Genomic DNA, 22,784 nt, shown 5'->3' on the forward strand with positions numbered 1-22,784 from the left:
TTGACCTTTTTGAAAAATCAGTTAGAAAAGCTGTGGAATTGTCAAAACCTGTGTAGTTACAGACCAACTGAAAATAGCAAATTCTGAAAACTTAACACTTACCTGATTAGCTGAGACAAAATTTATGTTGTCATTATTTGTATTTATTTGTCAACTGGTCAGTTAACTGCCGACCAAATCCCAACTACATTGACAAAGAACGGAAAAGGAAATGGAATGGAAAAGGAAATCATGCCAAGTTATCAACTATATACTGTTTCTATGGAAACTGTCCAAACAATACTCTCAGTCAAAGCAACTCACTCCAGAAACTTTATTAATGCTAGCATTAGATTTTAATGTTGTGAACATATACCGTATATGATACACAAAATTGAAGTTTTCAATTATCTTGAGACACTGGTAGATATATATCTTACAGGTGAGATTTGGCAATTCTATTTGAATATTGACTACATACACAATAGTGCAACACACACTGCAGAAATATGAAAAGTCTAAAAAAATAAAATAAAATGTAAAAATAAATCAATTTTTTATCAAGTACATAAACAGCAGATAAAAATATAGTACACATTTTAGATAAAATGCTTTTCATTTTATGATAAAATATGAAAGCTACATGTACAAGTAATACAATAGAAGTTGCCACTGGATAAATAAGTAGTGTGAACAATCATAATGGTATATACTGCATGAATTTGGTTTATTTGAATTAATTTGATCCAGTGATATGTGGTATCATCAACAATAATGTGCAGCTGAAACATAATGTAACAATCATTTGTTGAATACAAACACCAATTTTCAGAAATTTTGCTTAAATTTCACTAGAAAAGTAATATTGATAATATTGTTAAAAGGTAAAATGACCCATGCATAGGTCTAATTATTCCATCTAATGAACATTAAATGGGAAGTTACAGGACCATGGGCACAAAATAGGAGGATTACTGATGATGCAGCCATTTGCATACACTGGGTGGGAGTTTCTAAAATTCTCAAAGCATTGCTTTGACCATATGATAAATTTGAATAATCATGATGGGCACTTTTGTGACATATGTGAAGAGGGGTCAAATAGTACTGCAGGGAACACATTTTGAAACATATGCGTTCTCAGACAAAAAACGGAACCTTTTTTCAATTTATTTTCGACTCAAGTTTAGTCACTATATATTCACAGACATCAAATGAAAGATCCAATGACAATGAACGCTTGAAACATGGGATTCTGGGACCAAACACGGCACGTCTGATCAGTAGCGTGGCTTTTTTACATTTGCAGAGATTTACGATAATCCAGCTTTTATGGGGGAAGTTACTGTTTAAGTACAAGTGTCCATGGCCTAGTTATCTCATCCAATGATCCGCAAGTACAAGTGTCCATAGCCCTATTGTCCCATCCAATGGTTGTCACATATGATGATATTAAGTAAAAGCATCATTGGAATGCTTTCAAAGGCTAACAAGGCTTGGCGAGACTTTCTTTCTTCATATTCTTTTCACTGCATATCGCAACTTTGCGATATCTACCGCAAGTATGGCACATTAAAGTGAGAGTTCCCATAGCATATTTGTAATATCTACTGCATTAGAGTACACACAGTAACATTGCAATATCACTCTAAGTATGGCACATTAAAGTTAGAATACATTTTTTTCATATAAACATTTACATCCTTTTTGTAAAACTGAAATAGTTTATAAATACAATTAAAAACTACAACACAGATACATTTATAACATGTATTCTAAACTTTACAATAGGTAGTTTCAAATTGTAGTTAGCTTTGCTGTCAACAACACATACCAGTAATTCTCATGAAGCATAAAATGTTGTTTGTACTGTCATTTAACCAACCTGATTTTCTGCGACAGTCACATTGGCCTGTTGTTTTTGACCCTGACACAGTACTTCACAATTTTTTTATATTAGAATGTAAGTTACTATCAGTAAATTGACAGTTACTATTGGTAAGTTGACAGTGACTGTTGGTAAGTTGACAGTGACTGTTGGTAAGTTGACAGTGACTGTTGGTAAGTTGACAGTGACTGTTGGTAAGTTGACAGTTACTATTGGTAAGTTGACAGTTACTATCGGTAAGTTGACAGTTGCTATCGGTAAGTTGACAGTGACTATCAATGAATTGACAGTGACTACTGGTAAGTTGACAGTAGCTATCAAAGCAAAGGTTATTGAAATTCCACTGTGCTAGTGATATGAACTACCGGTACACTGAAGTGTCTGAAAGTAAGTCCTTCACTTCAAAATCTCATAATCACATTTCTGACCCGATGACAAAACATTTTCTATCTTCTATCAACAGAAATAGGCTATGGATGAATGATCATCAATTACATGATAATGATTAGCATGCCCTCACAGTTAACACTGTTATTTTATTGACGTCATATTTCTACAAAAAAGGTTTACTGGCATCATATTTCTACAAGAAAAGTTCACTGACGTTATATTTGTACACAAAAAGTTCATTGAAAGAAAATTCTACCACACTTTGATGAATCACTCTTAAATACTGTGCACATGATTGGATTTCTTTGTTTGTCATCTTGGGTAAGTTCTCTTCAATGTGATTTTACAGCATACCAATCTAATATGCAAATTACTTGCACACAGCCCAAGCTGAATTTAAGTAGCTTAAACCAAGCCATGAGATACTAACATCACAAATTTCTAGCACTCATGTATATTTTTGTGGATACAATCAGTACATCATTAATTATGTAGACACTTATAACAACATTAGTGAGAAATAAATCAAGAGGACACAAACCATGAATCAACACCATCAATACCATGAATCAATACCATCAATACCATGGACTATTTTGGCTGAAAGACACCAGAGGACGTATTAAAGTCAATGCTTTGAAATGATATAGATGAATCAACTTTACATTTTGGGAAAATGGAACTTTAATCTGTTGAAAAAGTTAAGGTAATAAAAACGGCAAGATTTTCAAGGTTTTGTCCTGGTCCATAAATATCACAATATCGGTTATTCATATCTATGTTTTAATGACATGGTGCTTACGTAAAATCATTCTTATTGTCCCTAACTCACTTGCAATGTCATCTAAGCGTTTCTCTATCTTTTCCTGAAAATAAACAGAAAAGAAATTGTTATATTGATACGCACATGTACATACAATCTACAGAACCAAGAATTTACAGTAAAATAATCACATACATAGAGTTGAAATTTCTTCAGATCTGAGAAATTGAGCTTTCAAGTTAATTCATTTCACTGACCAGGTAAACAACTTGTGAAACTTGATGATTTTTTGATGACTATTCCAGTCATTATCAAGTCATTATCAAGTCAGGACCAAGTCGTTATCAAGTCAGTACCAAGTCGTTATCAAGTCAGTACCAAGTCAGTATCAAGTCAGTACCAAGTCAGTATCAAGTCAGTATCAAGTCATTATCAAGTCAGTACCAAGTCAGTATCAAATCAGTATCAGGTCAGCTTCCAGTAAGTATCAAGCCAGTATCAAGTTATTATCAAGTCATTATCAAGTCAGTACCAAGTCATTATCAAGTCAATATACAGTAAAAAGACTGAGGATGAAATGTGCATTCTAAGGATCTTTGTATTGCCTTGGCTGATAGTTGCCAATATACCAATGGCAGTTGTGAACTTGTGAGTAAAGTCTTTAAAGCCATGCCACAAACAGTTGGGAATCACTACTATTAAAGTATTTGAAAGATCAATTTTAGCTGAGAAGCAATGTGTGTTTTGCTTGTCTTGGCTGTTGATGATTAACATCAGCTGTAGTGTCCTATCTGTGAATGGGTACAGTAGGGCCTAGTGATGCTGTCTTTGACAAAGACCTTGACCTGAAAGAACCATTGAATCTTCAGCTACCCCAAAACTACAGCTGTATTATTCTTTATAATTAGTATTCTACAATGTGGAGCGCTTGTGATTTTTCCCTAAACCTTTCTCCATCAATGTATCTGAATTTCATTACACAAGTGAGAGTACAGTAGGTCAGTTGTTGCTTCTTTCCTATACAAGTCACAAGAATGTGGTTTTTATCTGCTGTAAACTGCAAAATTCTGACAACTTTTTTCTTCCTGATGTGCACTTTTCAAATTATAGTAAGCATAAAACTACTGGTATATTGATGAGCCCAAACTTTGGAATTATGGTCTATGATTAAAAGAAAAACCGATCATTTTGGGAAATACTTTACTGCTTGATCTACAGAATAGCTTGCATTTCTGATTTTGTGTTTGACGTGCAGAGAATTGAAATAGCTCAGTCATCAGTTTAAAAAGCACTTCCATATTTGTTTATGTGTGATACCAATTAACAAGTAACACGCTGAAGTGTTGAATTGGCCTCCATCACGAAGCATAAAACAAAATTCCATGGATACAGGATTTTCAGTCCTACTCAATCAAGTTGATAATTTACCCAATATGAAAAACAAGACTTACAAGGTTGCTACATTGAACATTCTTGAAAACAAACATCCGTAATCAGTGTAATAAAGAATAAAGGCATGACATTCATGGTATTGGAAAACTCTGCCTGCTCCTTCATGCATAAGGCCTGATGTCATTATAAATTATTTGTAACAACCAAAAACCTGCAAGGTTCAATAGTCTGTGGGCCATTGTGTTCATTCAGCGATCTTCACAACAGTTTTCCAATCTTTATTATCGCTTCTATTTTATGATCAACTCAATACTTACACAGTCTGCTAAAGTTTATCCATTCAATGTACACTGTTTTGATATTTATATGTCCACAGTCTTGCGATAATATGCACACTTATAATATACCGGTATATACTTTATGGTATTTGATTAAGGCCGTTCTTTGACTCAGGACTATTTGAAATAAAATGACATCCAAATATCCACAATTAAACAAATTCATGTGTGGGAATTTCTCTGAAAAACCATGGATTTGATCCCATAGCAACACAATGCTGCATGTTTCATGAAGCTCCAGATGTGGTGGTTCTGTCCTGCAGGTATGTGTGTAAGGTGCAGGGTTTTCTCTTGACTGCGCAATTGTGCAACTTGCGCATTTCAAGCCATTTTCTGCCCTTTAAAAGTTACTGACAGCGCGAAAATCCCGCACAAAACACAGCAAGCAAATACGCCCATATGATGGTGACCCAAGCACATAGTGTAGTGATCTGTGAATTTGCTGTTGTTTCTGCCCCCTAAAATGTCAAGTCTGCCCCTAATTTTGATGAATGGGGCAGAAATTGCCCCCTTCAGTGAACATGCGGAGAAAACACTGAAGGTGTCAGTGTTTATGATGGTATGCATATTTGGCATCATTGATCATGCTGATATGACCACGGTGACCACAACAATATCAAGAAGAGATGTTTTTTTACATGCAGTAACAATTTAACTGAATCAAAACAGGCATCCAGACCATAGAATGAATGTTTCCCGACTGCTTGTGGATTGACTGTGTTTCTACACTGGTGGAAAGCCGGCACTGTTAGATAAAGAGTTTTGCAGAATGCATTATCATGGTAGAACACTCTCTTTCACAGATACATGTAATTACCTGATCTCTCCTTGTCTGTGGAGTGGCTCTTGGTCCAGAATTTGGAATACGGCTTAGGGAAGATTCAAGCTGTTTCTTCTCTTCAATCAATTCATCCAGTCTTTTTTCTGTCTCTCGAATTTTTCGGATTCTTTGCATTATTTCAGATTCAGAATTGTTAGCATGCTGTGAAAGACAAATCAAGAGACAGAATAGACAAGTATGATTATAACTTCAATTGGTCATGGTGATGGCAATCTTGACTCTAACCTCAAACCGTTCAAGTACCCAAAGTGATTACAAACCAAACTCTAACCTCAAATCATTCAATTTGCCACAGTGACTGCAAACTTTACTCTAACCTCAAATGGCCCCTCACAATATAGACTTCATGACATTCATGGCACCTCACAATATAGACTTGATTTCATTGACATTCATGGCCCCTTACACTATAGACTTGACTTCATTGACATTCATGGCCCCTTACACTATAGACTTGACTTCATTGACACTCATGGCCCCTCACAATATAGACTTGATTCAATTGACATTCATGGCCCCTTACACTATAGACTTGACTTCACTGACACTCATGGCCCCTCACAATATAGACTTGACTTCATTGACATTCATGGCCCCTCACAATATAGACTTGAGTCCATTGACATTCATGGCCCCTTACCCTACAGACTTGACTCCATTGACACTCATGGCACCTCACAATATAGACTTGATTCAATTGACATTCATGGCCCCTCACAATATAGACTTGACTTCATTGACACTCATGGCCCCTCACAATATAGACTTGACTTCATTGACATTCATGGCCCCTTACCCTACAGACTTAACTCCATTGACACTCATGGCCCCTCACAATATAGACTTGATTCAATTGACATTCATGGCCCCTCACAATATAGACTTGACTCCATTGACACTCATGGCCCCTCACAATATAGACTTGACTCCATTGACACTCATGGCCCCTCACAATATAGACTTGACTTCATGACATTCATGGCCCCTCACAATATAGACTTGACTTCATGACATTCATGGCCCCTCACAATATAGACTTGATTCAATTGACATTCATGGCCCCTCACAATATAGACTTCATGACACTCATGGCACCTCACAATATAGACTTGATTCAATTGACATTCATGGCCCCTCACAATATAGACTTGACTTCATTGACATTCATGGCCCCTCACAATATAGACTTGACTTCATTGACATTCATGGCCCCTCACAATATAGACTTGACTTCATGACATTCATGGCCCCTCACAATATAGACTTGACTCCATTGACACTCATGGCCCCTCACAATATAGACTTGACTTCATTGACACTCATGGCCCCTCACAATATAGACTTGACTTCATGACATTCATGGCCCCTCACAATATAGACTTGACTTCATTCCCATTCATGGCCCCTCACAATATATACTTGAATTCATTGACATTCATGGCCCCTCACAATATAGACTTGAGTCCATTGACATTCATGGCCCCTCACAATATAGACTTGACTTCATTGACATTCATGGCCCCTCACAATATAGACTTGAGTCCATTGACATTCATGGCCCCTCACAATATAGACTTGACTTCATAACACTCATGGCCCCTTACGCTACAGACTTGACTCCATTGACACTCATGGCCCCTCACAATATAGACTTGATTCAATTGACATTCATGGCCCCTTACACTATAGACTTGACTTCACTGACACTCATGGCCCCTCACAATATAGACTTGAGTCCATTGACATTCATGGCCCCTCACAATATAGACTTGACTCCATTGACATTCATGGCCCCTCACAATATAGACTTGACTTCATGACATTCATGGCCCCTCACAATATAGACTTGACTTCATAACACTCATGGCCCCTTACGCTACAGACTTGACTTCATTGACATTCATGGCCCCTCACAATATAGACTTGACTTCATTGACATTCATGGCCCCTCACAATATAGACTTGACTCCATTGACATTCATGGCCCCTCACAATATAGACTTGACTTCATTGACATTCATGGCCCCTCACAATATAGACTTGACTCCATTGACACTCATGGCCCCTCACAATATAGACTTGATTCCATTGACATTCATGGCCCCTTACAATATAGACTTGACTTCATTGACATTCATGGCCCCTCACAATATAGACTTGATTCCATTGACATTCATGGCCCCTCACAATATAGACTTGACTTCATAACACTCATGGCCCCTTACGCTACAGACTTGACTCCATTGACACTCATGGCCCCTCACAATATAGACTTGACTTCATTGACATTCATGGCCCCTCACAATATAGACTTGAGTGCATTGACACTCATAGCCCCTCACAATATAGACTTATGGCAAAATTCCTTGCAGGCAAATCGCCATAAGTTTTATCATGTCCTTTGGTCCTTTGTACTCCAACTGTGTAGAGGGTTGCACACTGAACATCATTCATGCTATACACACATTACCTTTCTTTGTTCTGGACTTTCTTTGGATTTCTTAGAAGTCTTTTCATATCTTGGACTGGCAGTGTAAACTCCTGTCTTGACTCTTTCAAGAACAGCGTCAGCAGGTGTACCAACATCTGTACAATTAAATACAAATAAAGTCTTAGGATCTGTCATTTGAGAACAAGAAAGAAATACTGATACAGAAATTACATTGTGATTCTTTATTCTCTCATACACCTGATGAACTCACAGGGTGTTTAAACTGACTTCATCTTTTCAGCAACAACTGATGATGTTTTCATTGACAATACACCTCCATGGCATTACTTACCTGTCCTTGGAGTTGAACTGAAATCTAATCTTGTTGCAGCATTGCTATCACTAACCCTGCTCTGAGGGGATCTTCTCTTGTTGGATGTAGGTGTTGTTCTGGGGCTGGAATTACTCATGGCTGATCTGGCTGTTGTGTTTGGAGAATCCAGAAGCCAATCTCTGGCTGGACTTCTTTCAACTTTCCTTGGGCTGTCATCTCTGACAGGTCTTTCCAAGTCATGCGCACTGATATCAAATCTTGTTGTGTTGCTGTCACTTTTGTTGAGAAGTCCTTGGAACCTTGGTGATGTATCATGGGTTGAATTGATATAGGATCTCCCTGGTGAAGTCATGGAATGACCCATGTTTGACCTTGGTGACCTGGTGAAACTACTTGACCTGGGGGATGTACGAGTGTCTGGTAGTCTGGCATAGGTACTTGTGAAGTCCACTTTAGATGGAGAGGGTGAGGAGTGACCAGGTGAAGTCTGTCTTTGTTTTTCAGATTCCTTCCATTTATCAAGCTGTACTGCTGCTCTTATCATTGGTGATATAGGTCGGCAAGGGTCGTTGCTACTGGCAACCAGGCTGCCATAGTAACCAGACACATTTCTGCTGCTAGGTCCTCCTGTACTGTTGAGTAGACTGAAGAGAAACAAAATTAAACAAAATGTATCATAGAAATCAGGCCCAAACACTTGCATGATCGTTGAGGTATTAGTATTATGCACTTTGAAACTGAGTGTAAGGGCCGTGACAAAGGTTTGTAGACAGTGCTGCGTTCATGGCTGAGAGACAGTGACAATATTCATGTATATGTACATAGTCCTATCAAGTAGTACCGTGGAGAGCATTAGTAATGTTGATTTGAAAACAAACTTTATCACATGAAATCTCAGTCGTGAAAATCTACATAACCGGACTTGTTGAGTTTTATCAGAGTTGCATTTTACATTATGCAATAAACAATGTTTTCAGTCTAATATGATAAAATGTTACATAAAACCAATGAAAGTAAATCACAGTGAAAACATCTTAGCAATTTTACATATCATCAAATTAAGGGTACTGATAAATTCTAGTAATTTCATCTTAATGCTATAACATGTAATAACAAATTATCTCTTCAAAATTTATAGCCTATAATGTATTTTGTTCTGTTGAATATTGATCATGTATGGTAAGTTCAGATTGTTATCCTATAGTGTTGTGTAATATTTATGTATTACCTGTTTCCAAGGTAACTTGTTGTGAGATCTGTCTTGGCATTACTCTTATCTTCTCCAGTAAACATGTTGTAATCAACACTGGACTGAAGCCATTTTCTGTGTGTGGATGGTGGTTCAGTTGATGGTCTAGTCTCAGACAGTTTGTCTTTCATTCTTGAAAGACTAATCATCGGAGGAAAGAAACAAACAACATTAATAAATGTCATAGTTCAAAGTTCAGAGTTCACTTCTGGGTAGAAATGCTTGTCAATAGTCTGGTTCCCTGACCCGTTTCCCCGGTAGAGGGCGTGGGGAAATATAGGGTCAGTACCGGCTAATGTAAACATGGCCGCTATTGGGTTAAATAAACCAAGCTGTGATTGGATGAAAGTAACACTTGTAAACTTTTCTCATGTTTCTTGGGTTTCGCACTTTCAGGCTCACTTGACACCAACTTCTTGTTTGTATCACAAAGCCGTGGAGGTAGAAAGAAAGACTTTTTACCTCCGTGATTTAGCCACTGTGATTTAGCACACCTCTTGATACTTTTAGAACGTCGACATGATGCCTGGCATTTTTCACGAAATTCGGACACCATTCTATCCATCGAAATCAATCGTCGTTCACAGTTCCAACAAAGTTTGCTTTCAATTAGCTGTGATATCGCAGCAGTACTTGTGGCGTGTATCGAACGTGCTCTGGTCATTGGGGTCACGCCACAGTCGGTGATGACCTCAATGACCCTAGCGCGTTCGATACACGACAAAAGTACTGCTACGATATCACAGCCAGCCTTCAATCACCTCTTTTTTTCCGTACTTCTGGATTAATCCTCTCAGTTTATGTTTCCCGTCTCGTGTGCCAATGTTTTTGGTTCGGATACCTGTGTTCGAACATAATTCTGATCCAGTCGAATTTTGACCGGCGTTTTCATGGTAGCAGCCATATTTGTTGTAGCATGTTCTGTCAGGTGACTAACCTCCGCCATCTTGAACAAAATTCTGTTCAAGATGGCTACCCGGTACCTGACCCTATATTTCCCCACGCCCTCTACCGGGGGAAATGGGTCAGGGAACCAGACTAGCTTGTCAAATGATGAACAGAATACTTGCAAAGCAGTAATCTTAAGGTAGCGACTCGGGTTCATTGTCACTTATTTTCAATCCTCATTTTCACAAAGAAGACGTGGTCACACACCCGACATGTGGTACTTTTTTTATCTGCTCGGTCACCGAAGAGTTCAGAAAATTTGTTAGTTTTTTAAAAACAGTGCACATACGGCTTTTTACTCAAAAACACGTGTTTTTTAGTTTTTTTACACAAAAAAGTGTAAGTACAAATCTCCAATCGGCCTTGGTGATGTGTTTACGGCAATCGACGGCTGGGTATACTGGGCAAAAACCGTGTCCCGGATTTTTGAAATCAATGCACCTTCAAAGTATCAACTTGACGTTTTTTGCATAAATTATCGGCCTTTGTTCACGTTTGTCAGGATATCTTCACTTCCAGGCCCTTTATCGGAAATCTGAGACACGGTCTTCAGATATATTCATTCACTGTCCACAGGTGAAAAATCAGGCTAATCTGTCCAGGCGCCGCCGACTTATACTTATTTGAATAATGTACGCACTGCCAAAAACGGAACTGAGAAAATCGACGATTTGTGTAAACGACCTATGCGTCACACATTGTGACCAAGAAGTCCGACTCGCGCACCATTTTCTGCGAATTTTCTTACACCAGGACTAAGTTGAAATATTTAGAGTCAGTTTTGGGAATTTTGAATATGTTTAGGATTGCAGATCGTGTGAAAATAGAAAGAAATTATACACTGAACTGGCAAATGCTTAGTGCCAGCAGTGGGTGGTATTTACACAACAAACACAAGGGGTACTTAGCGATTTAATCCATTTTCGGAACGTTTAACTAGCATATTAACTGTATACTGTTGTCTCAACGGTTACAATCTGGTTACCAGAGTTTACAGCCAAGACGAAGACGTCGAAACTTGCGTAAAAAAGTCTACCCGATCGAGACTTATGAGAGACAGAGTATCGACTAGTCTACAGTGGAGTCACTCGACTTCCGCAATACCAGCGCACACATAATTATTTCGGAGATTTTATTTTTAGTCAAACTTTCGATGACTGCCCTCATATATCAAAAATTGCTAGTTTCAGCACTTCTAGAAGTTGAGCCGGTTTGTTTTACGTTCAGTGTTGAGGTCCAGCTAGCAGCTGTGGAGTCTGCGGGTAGTTGATAAGTTTAGACAACACGCACACAAGAATCATTTGTGAACCCTCGCAATTCACGTTTGACGTAATTTAATTTTTGGGTTATATTTAAAGAAAGAAAAGGCATGAAATAAAAAAATATTTGCATTTCGTTTCGAAAAATTAGCAGATCGGTGAACTTGCTCTTGTGAATCTACATTATGTGTGTATGAACTCCTGCACTGGCTTGGGAAACTCCTTGACATAAATGTCGCGTGATGTCGGGTACGGTGTTGTTCAAGGTTTCTCAGCAGACACGAAAAGACTGCACGATAGAAAACTCGAGTTTAAAAATATAAAAGAACACGATACTAACACCAAGCATGTACAGGAAGAGTGATAAAATTATCGCAACTAACAGAAGTTTCATCTCGCTCAGGCTAATTTTTGGACTCGGGTATGCAATCAGCATAGCCTAGGATATGTTCGAAAAGCAGCGTGTCAAATACTTTCATAGTTGTTGAACTGAGCACGTCTCCGTTATCGTCTGCGTCCTGGCCAAATCTGACTCTTCACTGCATTCTTGATCGTTATTGCAGGGAGTATGAGCCAAAGTCGGACTGTTTTACATTTAAATCGACCTTTGCGCACGTTGCCGTCTTTTTCAGGTCCGCTTTTGTGGACCTCGCTTGCTTTTTCGACGGTACGGAGCGCGAGCGCCGGCTTTGGTCTGCTCGACATGTTTGCCGTACCGATACATGCGGAGTTCAAAACGCTGGGCCTAACGTTGAAGCTAGCGCATGCGCACTACACCGCAAAGCCTATACATAATCTCTGCGTGTTTATCAAAGATATCGTGGTCGGTAATCCGCGACCGTTAAGACAAAAGGGAAATAATGGCACGCGGTGTAGCTGATAGTTTGTCATTTTAATAATATTTCAGGAATTTCCCGGTACGATGTGACCCAACACCTTTCCCCAAAAGAAAGACCACGTGTCAGTGGTTCGAAATTTGAAATAAAAAAAAAATTGCTAAAATTGACCTTTGAACCTGAGTCGCATCGTTAAACACAAAAACTATTCACTCGGATTGAACATTTTACTTTGCTAATCAGTGAAATTACTGGAATTTTTGAACCAATTTTAAAGCCTTATGACAGCATTAAGATACTAGTATTACAAGCAATCTGCTTATTTAAAGATCTATTCAGGACAAAAAGAAGGAAAGTATAGGTACATATCTGTACACATAGTCTTTTGCATATTCAAGTAATGATTGTTGGATTAAATATTGAATCACGCTAATAAACAGTACTAACTCCTGTTTATTTGAGTGTTCACTATTAAAGTTGCACCAAAAATTTCCAGAAACTGCAACAGTCGGTGAAAATAAAAACATAATATAATAACCTGTCTTCATTTTCCTTACCATTGGTAAATTCCCTGTATTTTCAAAGACTGAATAGAGTAACTTAAAAAGATGAATATGCGCAGAAAATCATAAAATTCACACACAAACCTTATTGTTGGTGAATAACCACATTCTCTCATAATAGTATTTTCACGGTCTAATCTCTTGATTTCAAGTTCAAGTTTACTGACAGTTCTGAAATGAAACCAGATTCAAACTTTTTCTTACAAAAAGTCATCAAAGATATGCTTTTCAAATTTCTCTGCCATAAATTCAGATTTAAATACAGTGTGCTTTTCATTTAAGGAGAAAGAAATACTGCCAGCACAAGCATTTAATTTGAAGATCTACACTTCATTGCTTGCACACATACATTTCATCGATTTCAAGTTTCAGATAGTGACAAGTAGTTGAACAGAACTATCTGGGTAGAGCCTATGAAGGAACAGTAATTATTTTGTGGTATGTGAAATACTTCTCACTTAAAAAAGTGAAGCCATAAACTGGTGATGTCACCAACCTGTGTCAATAACTGGTGATGTTACCAACTTGTGGTGTCACAAACTGGTGATGTTACCAACTTGTGGTGCCACAAACTGGTGTTGGTGGATGTACAATTGATGTGTTGGTGAATGTAAAATTGATGTTTTGGTGAATGTAAAATTGATATACAATGTGTTGGCAGATGTACAATACTGATGTGTTGTTTGGTATACAATTGATGTACAATTTATTTGTTTGTGAATGTACATTTGATTTGTTGGTGGATGTACAATTGATGTGTTAATGAACAATATTGATGTGTTGTTTTATACACAATTGATGTACAACTGATGTGTTTGTGAAAGCACAATTGACATGTTGGTGGATGTACAATAGATGTATTAGTGGATTTACAATTAATGTGTTGTTTGATGTACAATTGATATGTTTGTGGATGCACCGGTACAATTGACTTTCTGTTTGACATACAACAGATGTGCCGTTTAATGTACAACTATTTATGAATACAAACCTTTTAAGATTAGCAACTTCCGACTTGGAATCATAGAGATCTGTTTCTGTTTTACTCAATTGAATCTGAAATCAAACATGAATCGATTTATGGCTGCAGTTCTCATTGATGTTTCAATCTTGTCAATGCTGATGACCCCTTTCTTAATATCTAATGGTCTCTATTAAACAGAGTAAATAATCTTCACACAGCGGTGCTTCATTGGTAGAGATCACACATGCATGAATTTCTTTCAAGATGTAAAGAGCACACATGAAAAAACCTGACTGTGTGAAAGTATGAGTAAATGTACAGTTTAATAAATCTATAAAATGGGAGCTAAAAATTCACAACAAAAATTTATTTTCAAGTATTTGGATTTGGCTCAGTACGTTTTATTTTTCATTGCTCAATACTAACTCTTTTGAGTTACTGTAAGAGGTGCATTCATGGATTAAAATCATTGTCTTCAAGACAGGCTAGGATCTAATTTGTCTCAGCAGTTTCTGTCACCAACCTTTGTGTTGTCATGTTCATTGCCAAGGGCTTCATACTCAACCATTAACTGAAAGATAAAGTTGTAAAAAGTAATTGAAGTTTCCCATTAATACAGTAGTTTGCACTGAAGTTTCCATTAACCTTTGACCTCATCTGAGCTTTGCATTTCAATCAACCAGATCAGTGTATCTGACATTTCATTTGTCTGGAATTCAGTCTGACACAAAGCTATCATTTTCAGAAAACTATACAAATCAAAGAATACATTAGAATTGAGACAGTTTAATAAGAAAGGAATTAATGTTTTGACAACCCAACTAGGGGCCAATATAGCCCTGCCAATATAGCTCTGCTGATACTTGTTGCTGAAAACAACAACTGCAATCACAACACTTGAATATCAAATAAAAGGTTGATTGAAATGGCCATGCTATGAATTTTTTGACAAAATTAGAATATTTGACACATGTTCATGACAAGGCCATACAAATTTGCTTGAACATATCACGACGATTCAATGGACAAAATTGGCACAAAAAATATCATAATCACTTAATCCAATGGGAGTGCTTCAGTCATGTTGTCATACGCAATAAATAACCAGGATATTCTATAAAACTCACATCTGCAAATTTATGTTAATTTAACATAATTTAAATAGCAGTCGATAAGGGAATCCCTACAAAGCTATGTATCAAATTTAAAAGCCACACGAAAAGATGCTTAGTCAAAAGATTGCCTGTCTAATATAAATTTTCAAAGATATAAGACCAGTGGTATCAGAGCAAATTTATGTTAATTTAAATAGCAGTCGATAAGGGAATCCCTACGAAGCTATGTATCAAATTTAAAAGCCACACGAAAAGATGCTCAGTCAAAAGATTGCCTGTCTAATATAAATTTTCAAAGATATAAGACCAGTGGTATCAGAGATACAGGATGTTTTGACAAAGATGAGAAAATTTGCCATAAAAATTTGCATATGCAAAATCTTCATTTTAACAAATTCAAGTTAAGTCATGCAGAGTGACTTGTACACAAAATATTATAATAATAACGGACGACACGCTGACCATTAACGTTCATTTATGGGCAAGGGCAAGAGGAAAGCCAAAAATTAATGGGCAAGGCTTGTCGAGCCCGTTAATTTTGGTTTTCCTCTCGCCCGCGCCCATAAATAAACGTTAATGGTCAGCGCGGAGTCTGTTATTTCCATTATATTATCAACAAACCCCCAAAAACCGTCAAAATTTAAGAAATTTCCTGTGCAAATGACAATGGGGCCCAAGAACTGGTCAGTGTGTAGTGCGCCCTGCAAACATTTTGCAATCCGGATATTTTTTTGAAAAAAGTGTCTAAACTTGGCCCACAAGCGCTTCATTTTATTTTGTGATTGATTATGATCTTTATACAAATCACAATCTTCGTTTTAGGCCGTAAAGTTACTATGTTTACGATATTATTCATATTCACAGGCATGAAAACAAACCATTACTGTGTATTTGTGGGCAGTCACGTGGTTCAGCTCGACCAATTAAAATGCAATGGACAGGGCATGGTAATATAATGAAGTTTTCTGGGCAACAATTTCTGAAAAGCAGTGCAAATTTGAAAGCGGACGACGGATGCCAATGGACAATCAGCCCATCTGATAAGCTTGGCACTGATAATAGTTGAGCTTAAAACACAAGGCAAAGCCTTCCATCACAGTAACATGGTACTTACAAAGTATGAGAATAATGAGAATAACTTTTTTATATATTTATATAGTGTCTGTTTGCCTTGTTGATCAAAAATGTGAAATTAGCAATCAATAGATATATCTAGACACAAGGCAGTCTTCACAGCAAGTAGGAAATCTATCATCTCTATTGTCACTTATTATGAGATAACAGAATCATTCTCTACCTTCTCCAAAATTTCTTGACTCTTGCTATCAGTTCTTGAGTATTGCTCATCTTGTAGCTGTAGCATAACAAAGTATCAAGATTTCATATTGTGATCAACAAGCGACCTAATGGTCCATAGAGCTCAGCTGTGTTAAGTAAAGAATAACTATTTTTGTTACACATGTGTTGATGAAGGTGAAAATCTTTGATGGCTCATTTCAGGATGGCTTGACAAAAAATGGCGAAAAATGCAGCTTTAAAAATACTCAATGTCACATTAAGATAATCCCTAGGAACCTGAATACCAGATATCAAAGCTAACAGACAAGTATTTTTGAGAGACAGCTTTTTTGATGAAAAATCACAAAAATTGCCCTAAAAATACATATTTGCAGATTTCATTATAATTTAAATACATTATGTTTTGATAATCCTTATGAAACTGTGTACCAAATATCAAAGCTATAATATGAGTGGTTTTCAGAGGTATGTAAGGGTAGCTCAAACCCCCAACTGGGACCGCCAACTGGGACTCCCAGTTGGCTTAAAATGCACTCTGGGACCAGTCCCAGTTCACTTCTGGGACCGGTCCCAGAAGCGAACTGGGACCGGTCCCAGTTGGCCTCTAGGACTGGTCCCAGAAGCGAACTGGGACCGGTCCAGAAGCGTACTAGCTCGACGTAACTGGGACCATTATGATTGCGGGGAAACACACTTGTATCAAATGAACTACCGGTATACCATGGAGGTAAGGTACTCCATGCTGTAATGACGAAACCATAATATTAATGGGAAAGAAGTTTCCCATCCCACTATATGCCTTTTGTAGCAATTGTATGCACTTGTTTTATTCATATTCTCTGTACTGTTGTGAAAATTATGTACTATGTTTTTTGTGTGGGAAAGCTAACATCTCCCAGTTTCATTCAAGGACAGTCAGGTCTCATTTCAATTCTGGGACTCGTAGCTCCATAGAGCTATGACAGACATACAGACTGAAATAGAAAACACTGAGACAGCATATACTACATCACGGTCCCTCCACAAAACGGTCAAGAACGCTTTTGTTCAAAGGTGCTAATCACCTACACAGTTGCAACAGTCCGCGTTGCGGTGGACGCAGGAAGCGAATGACGTCATAGGCATGTTAGCGTCTTCTTTAAGTGGCGTCTTGTGACACGGTCCCGCTCCGGTATTCTACGATTTTCAGTCAATCAAGCTACTTTATTTCATCTTTCTGCACTATTTCGCATGTATTTGAAGACTTTTGTGGCTACGTGAGAAGATGAGTAAAACAGTTTCTTAAAGATCTAGGTCACTATCGAGAAATCTTGGATGATATTTTATGGCTGAGTTCAGCAATGAGGTGATCTTGACCGACGCCATGCATTTCGGAAACACGGTGAATTTTACTCCCCGTTTGTTTTTTCACCTTTCATCAAAAAAGTAAGTCATGCACCTCCTAACAAGGCAAAGACTTCGAAAAAATAGGGAATCGTGTTGTGTTGTTATTTTGAAACCTAATTCGACAAGAAAACTAGTCTTTTTTGCCGCGTTTATATTTTCAACTGAAAACAAAATGGCGTCGCTTGGGATCGACGAGTCGTATCTGCATTACATGGGAAAATCCTAAAATGTCTTCCTTAACTCCCTTTTGATATCGATTTAACATGATAATTCCTCAGTTCCAAACTTTGAGAGTTCGATTTGAAATTTTTAATCGTTTTCAACAAAATTCAATGCACGAAATCAAGGAACTCTTACGATGACCATGTTTTGCAAGGTGCTCCCGTCGACCGTGCGTCGACCCATTGAAAGTTGGCGTTATGGTAATAGTGCAACGTTTTTTTCACCCTTTTTTTTCTCCTTATCGATCGTTCAGAGGTGTCAAGTGCGTCCCTATCGATCGTTCAGTCTTCTCAAAAGTAGGCAATCAGGTTCATGACGGAATCTGTTTTTCTTATAGACACAAGTTACTGCCGAACCAATGTTTTGATTTTGTCGACCTTTCGAATTCTCAGACCGCCAAATTTAGAGAATCTAGAAACCCTACAAGTGTCGCGACATTTTGGTGACATGACCTCCCCAAGCCTGGGCGCCCAACTCTCTGCCATGGATTTTCCTGATTGAGGATCAAGTGAGATACAAATCATGTCGTGTATGGGTTTCGTATGTTACCCACGAGAGACCGTGGTCAGCCCCTCGATGGGTATTTATATACAAACTGATTGTATCGGTTGCTACACTGTGGACATTGGAAGACCACGCAAGGCTTGGGTTTCGCAGCAGTACGTGTCGACGCAGGATTTTTATCTTCCAAAATGAAGTCCCAATCAACATGGGAGTCGTCAAAATTGACGAAATCGTCTCCGAACTTGTACATAGTTCACGCTGCGTGACTCCACGGTGATCTCTCTTGGAAGATATGGCAGGCAGATGTAAACAAACTTTGGCCTTTAGACGCATGCGCAGACAATAATCAGAATGCATTCTGGGAGAATTAAGTTCTGCTTACGATAATTTTATGCACGTAACTGTTAACACCTCCCGCTGCGCGCGCGATAATCCAGGATTATCCCCATCAGTAAAATCAACAGAAAGCCCAATCGAACCCGGACTATAACAAAAGAAACTTGTGGCGTTTCTTGACTGTTTTGTGGAGGGACCGTGACTACATATAGCTACTAGCTGTCAATGAAGTTTTGAAGCAGTGCATGTTGTTGACTTGTATATTCAAAACCCTTTGTCTTAAAATGTAATGGGACTATTATCACCTCATTGATGTCTATTTTTTCCTCGCATAACAATGAAATGATTCTGCTGTACCAGTACATGCATGCACTAATGGTTGCCCCTCTCCTATTTATGTCTATCTGTTCAGAAATATAACTAGGTCCAAATTAAGATATCAGTCATATACTGCAAGTGAATTGCAATTCTATTAAAACATAGCGGGTTTACGTTAAAGGTTTTGCTTGCTGTTTTTAATGTAATGAAAGCCTTGATGAGTTAATTGCTAGTCTTGGACAGTTATTTTCATCTCCTTTTTCATCTGATTCAGTACACAGTCTCTCTATCAACGTGATCCGTGCAGTAAGATTTAAACACACACCATAGCACAGGACTATTACTAGTTCTAAGAATGAGTACATCGCAGTAAGGCCAAAGTAATGAAATTCTTTGTTTAGCGCGCCCACTCAAATGTTTTGAAACATGAGCGGGGAAGGCAGTACTAAAACACATACAAGAAAATTAAAACACACGTTATATTTTCTTGATTATTTCCATGTAACTACATAAGTGTCTATACAAAAATCATCAGAAACTTCCTTTCATCGTGATCATCATAAGTTATACCACAAGATGTGAAATTTTGTAAACAGGAAAGCTCAGTAAAATCCTATTCAAACCATTGGCAGTAGAAAAAACCCTAGTATGTGCACACAGACAAAACAAAGAATTAAATTACTTTGGCCTTTAATAGTTGGGATCTATTAAATGTCGCTTATACCTACGATTATGGCAGAGTAAAAAGATGAAAACATTAACAGATTGAAAGTATTAAGTACCAGTAACTGGGTTTTTTCATAGTGGTCCCAGTTCACAAATTGGATGTGTCCCTGAAATGTACTGGAACTGATCCTGGAGGCCAATAGGACCGCGGCCGCGGTCCTAGAGTTAATTTTGAAGCCAACTGGGACTGGTCCTGGAAGCCAACTGGGACCGGTCCCAGTTCACTTCTGGGACCAGTCCCAGTTCGCTTCTGGGACCGGTCCCGGTCCTAGAGTGCATTTTAAGCCAACTGGGAGTCCCAGTTGGCGGTCCCAGTTAGGGGTTTGAGCTACCCTTACATACCTGGTTTTGGTAAAAAAAATTAACCAAAATGACAAAAGAAAATGCCTTAAAATACAAATTTGCAAATTTCTACGCAATTTTAACAAATCTGAAATATGTCCATCATAAAACATACATCTCAAATATCAAAGCTACCTGACCAGCAGTTTTGAAGATTTTTAAAGATTTTTTGACCAAAAATGACAAATATTGCCTTAAAAATGAAAATTTGCATCAAGGTCATCCCTAGGAACCTGTATACCAAATATTAAAGCTGTTGGACCAGCCTTCGATGAGAAGATTTTTGTCCAAAATAGCAAAATTAGCCTCAAAAATACAAATTTGCTTATAGCATCACAATTTCAACAAATCTGATTTAGGTCATCCCTGGGGACATGTACCGTACTCGAAATGTATTGAAGGCATCGGACTAACTGTTTCAAAGAAGAAGCCGTGCATTGTGAGTTCGAATCCGACTGAAACCACATGATATTAGAATGTAATAAGTTGACATACACTTGAGGAAGGATGACGCAACACATCTACCTATCATATAAGCCCCACTAAAAAACCACCTAATAGCAAAATGACACTTGAAATACAATATACTCTATTAATTAATATCCAACCAAGTAGCTCAACATGTGTAGTCAACATACAGACTTAGTTGGTAACCAGTGATGCGACAGCATATCTGTTATGTTAGAGGTAGACACATCAATCTTTACTCACTCTGTAAGCATTTTGTAGAGACACATCTAACTCTCTGTTTCTTCTGTCAGCTCTCTGTAATTGTGATTCCTTCTGTTTGCAGTAAAGTTTTAAATTTTCAATCCTTTGTTCCAAAGCTTTGACTGTTCCGCACGCAATTTCATATCTTTGTGCTCCATCAGTCTACAAATATTTCAAAAACATATGCATACATCCATAAAACTACAAAAGTAGATAATTATTGCAAACCTTTGTTTAAAATCAAACACTGGACCATCCTTGAATTCATGGTAGACTAAAAGTAGTTTTGAATGAAATATGTTGATGACTGAAAGGTTTCTAACATGTAAAGCATCATTATTAAAATGAAATTCTTCTGAGAACAATGATAAAATTAAGATCACTTGCTGCACAGTTGCTGGTGATTTTCCACACCTCTGTTTCACTGCTAAACTACCAGTAAACTGTTAATTTATTTCAAAGGCAATCTATCTACAAAATTTCTATCTTTTCATTATTTATAACAGACCTCATATGAACCAAAGAAATTTTTACACAATTGTCAAATAGATATTGACAATTTGCCTCCATTCATATAATTATTTTTGAATTTTTTGATACAAGCTGGTCATACATCTTGTAGCTGCCATTGAGATGTGATTATATAGGCTTGAAGTTCATAATTTCATAATTAACCATTTGAGGAATTAATGGTGTACAAGCTCCAGTACTTGTTTCACAAAAGATCACCTTCAAAAGAAATTCATAGCGTTACTTACTACCTGTATTTGTAAATTTAGAACAGTATTCTCTAATTCTTCAATACGGCTGGAAGACAATCATAAAATACACACAATTAATCATTTCAAATGATTATTCATGATTTAGACATAATATACCAGTATTAAAAATAAAACACACTGAAAGCATGATCATCTTACAATACAGATACCAGTACTAGCAGTAGCCTGTGAATGTCTGGATGCACTGGTAGATAAGATATTCATATGAAATATAGATTTATTACTTAAATTATTTAAGCAATATCCCCCGACGAAGGAGGGTATACAAGAGACTTTGGTACAATGCGCGACATATAGCACGAGCCGATAGGCGAGTGCTATATGGAGCCTATTGTACCAAAATCAAGTGTATACTCGACTGTGGCGGGGGTTATTGCTATCATCTTATATCAAAAGTGTGATTTTGTTGTTTAACTTGGGTATATTCGTCACTTTAAGCCCCAAATGCAAAAAAAAACGGATATCTGAGAGATAGAATGACCAAAATTCAGTGCCGGAAACCGAGTACTTTTATTAAGTTGGGATTCCTTTGACAACACACACACAGTATCCTACAATAACATACGCATTACGTTCATCAGCATTGCATTTTATTGCATGCAAGACGAATACTAAGCTTATACTATAGTATACTCAGACTTATTAAAAACTACCTGCTGCAGACACAGAAACGGGTCAGGAGTTCAAATCAATAGAAAAAGTAACAATTTTTTTCGTAAATTTACATAAGAACAATAGTCTTGGCTTTTTTGGCACACTAAAAATAAGATTTGTCTGGTTTTGTACCGGATGTGTCGACCTTTGTCGCAACATAACAGGAGCTATTTTTGATGGATAATTTGGACATTAATTGTACCAGATTTTGTTT

The 22,784-nt window shown here is 37.5% G+C and overlaps 1 protein-coding gene across 2 annotated transcripts in view; it reads right to left on the reverse strand.

The window, feature by feature from the left end:
- Nucleotides 1-2,898: 2,898 nt before the first annotated feature.
- The window catches only part of LOC139144635 (M-phase phosphoprotein 9-like), a 32,627-nt gene continuing 12,741 nt past the window's right edge, over nt 2,899-22,784 (reverse strand). For both annotated transcript variants that reach the window (XM_070715338.1, XM_070715339.1), the window contains exons 5-15: nt 21,893-21,941; nt 21,135-21,296; nt 16,588-16,644; nt 14,699-14,746; nt 14,203-14,267; nt 13,296-13,382; nt 9,585-9,746; nt 8,375-9,000; nt 8,062-8,177; nt 5,568-5,732; nt 2,899-3,123 (exon numbers count right to left, since the gene is read on the reverse strand). In XM_070715338.1, coding sequence (XP_070571439.1) covers nt 3,034-3,123; nt 5,568-5,732; nt 8,062-8,177; nt 8,375-9,000; nt 9,585-9,746; nt 13,296-13,382; nt 14,203-14,267; nt 14,699-14,746; nt 16,588-16,644; nt 21,135-21,296; nt 21,893-21,941 — 1,627 coding nt within the window. In that variant the 3' untranslated portion in view covers nt 2,899-3,033. The remainder of the gene's footprint in view (nt 3,124-5,567; nt 5,733-8,061; nt 8,178-8,374; nt 9,001-9,584; nt 9,747-13,295; nt 13,383-14,202; nt 14,268-14,698; nt 14,747-16,587; nt 16,645-21,134; nt 21,297-21,892; nt 21,942-22,784) is intronic.

The sequence above is a fragment of the Ptychodera flava genome, chromosome 12, assembly GCF_041260155.1.
Source record: "Ptychodera flava strain L36383 chromosome 12, AS_Pfla_20210202, whole genome shotgun sequence".
Lineage (NCBI taxonomy): Eukaryota > Metazoa > Hemichordata > Enteropneusta > Ptychoderidae > Ptychodera > Ptychodera flava.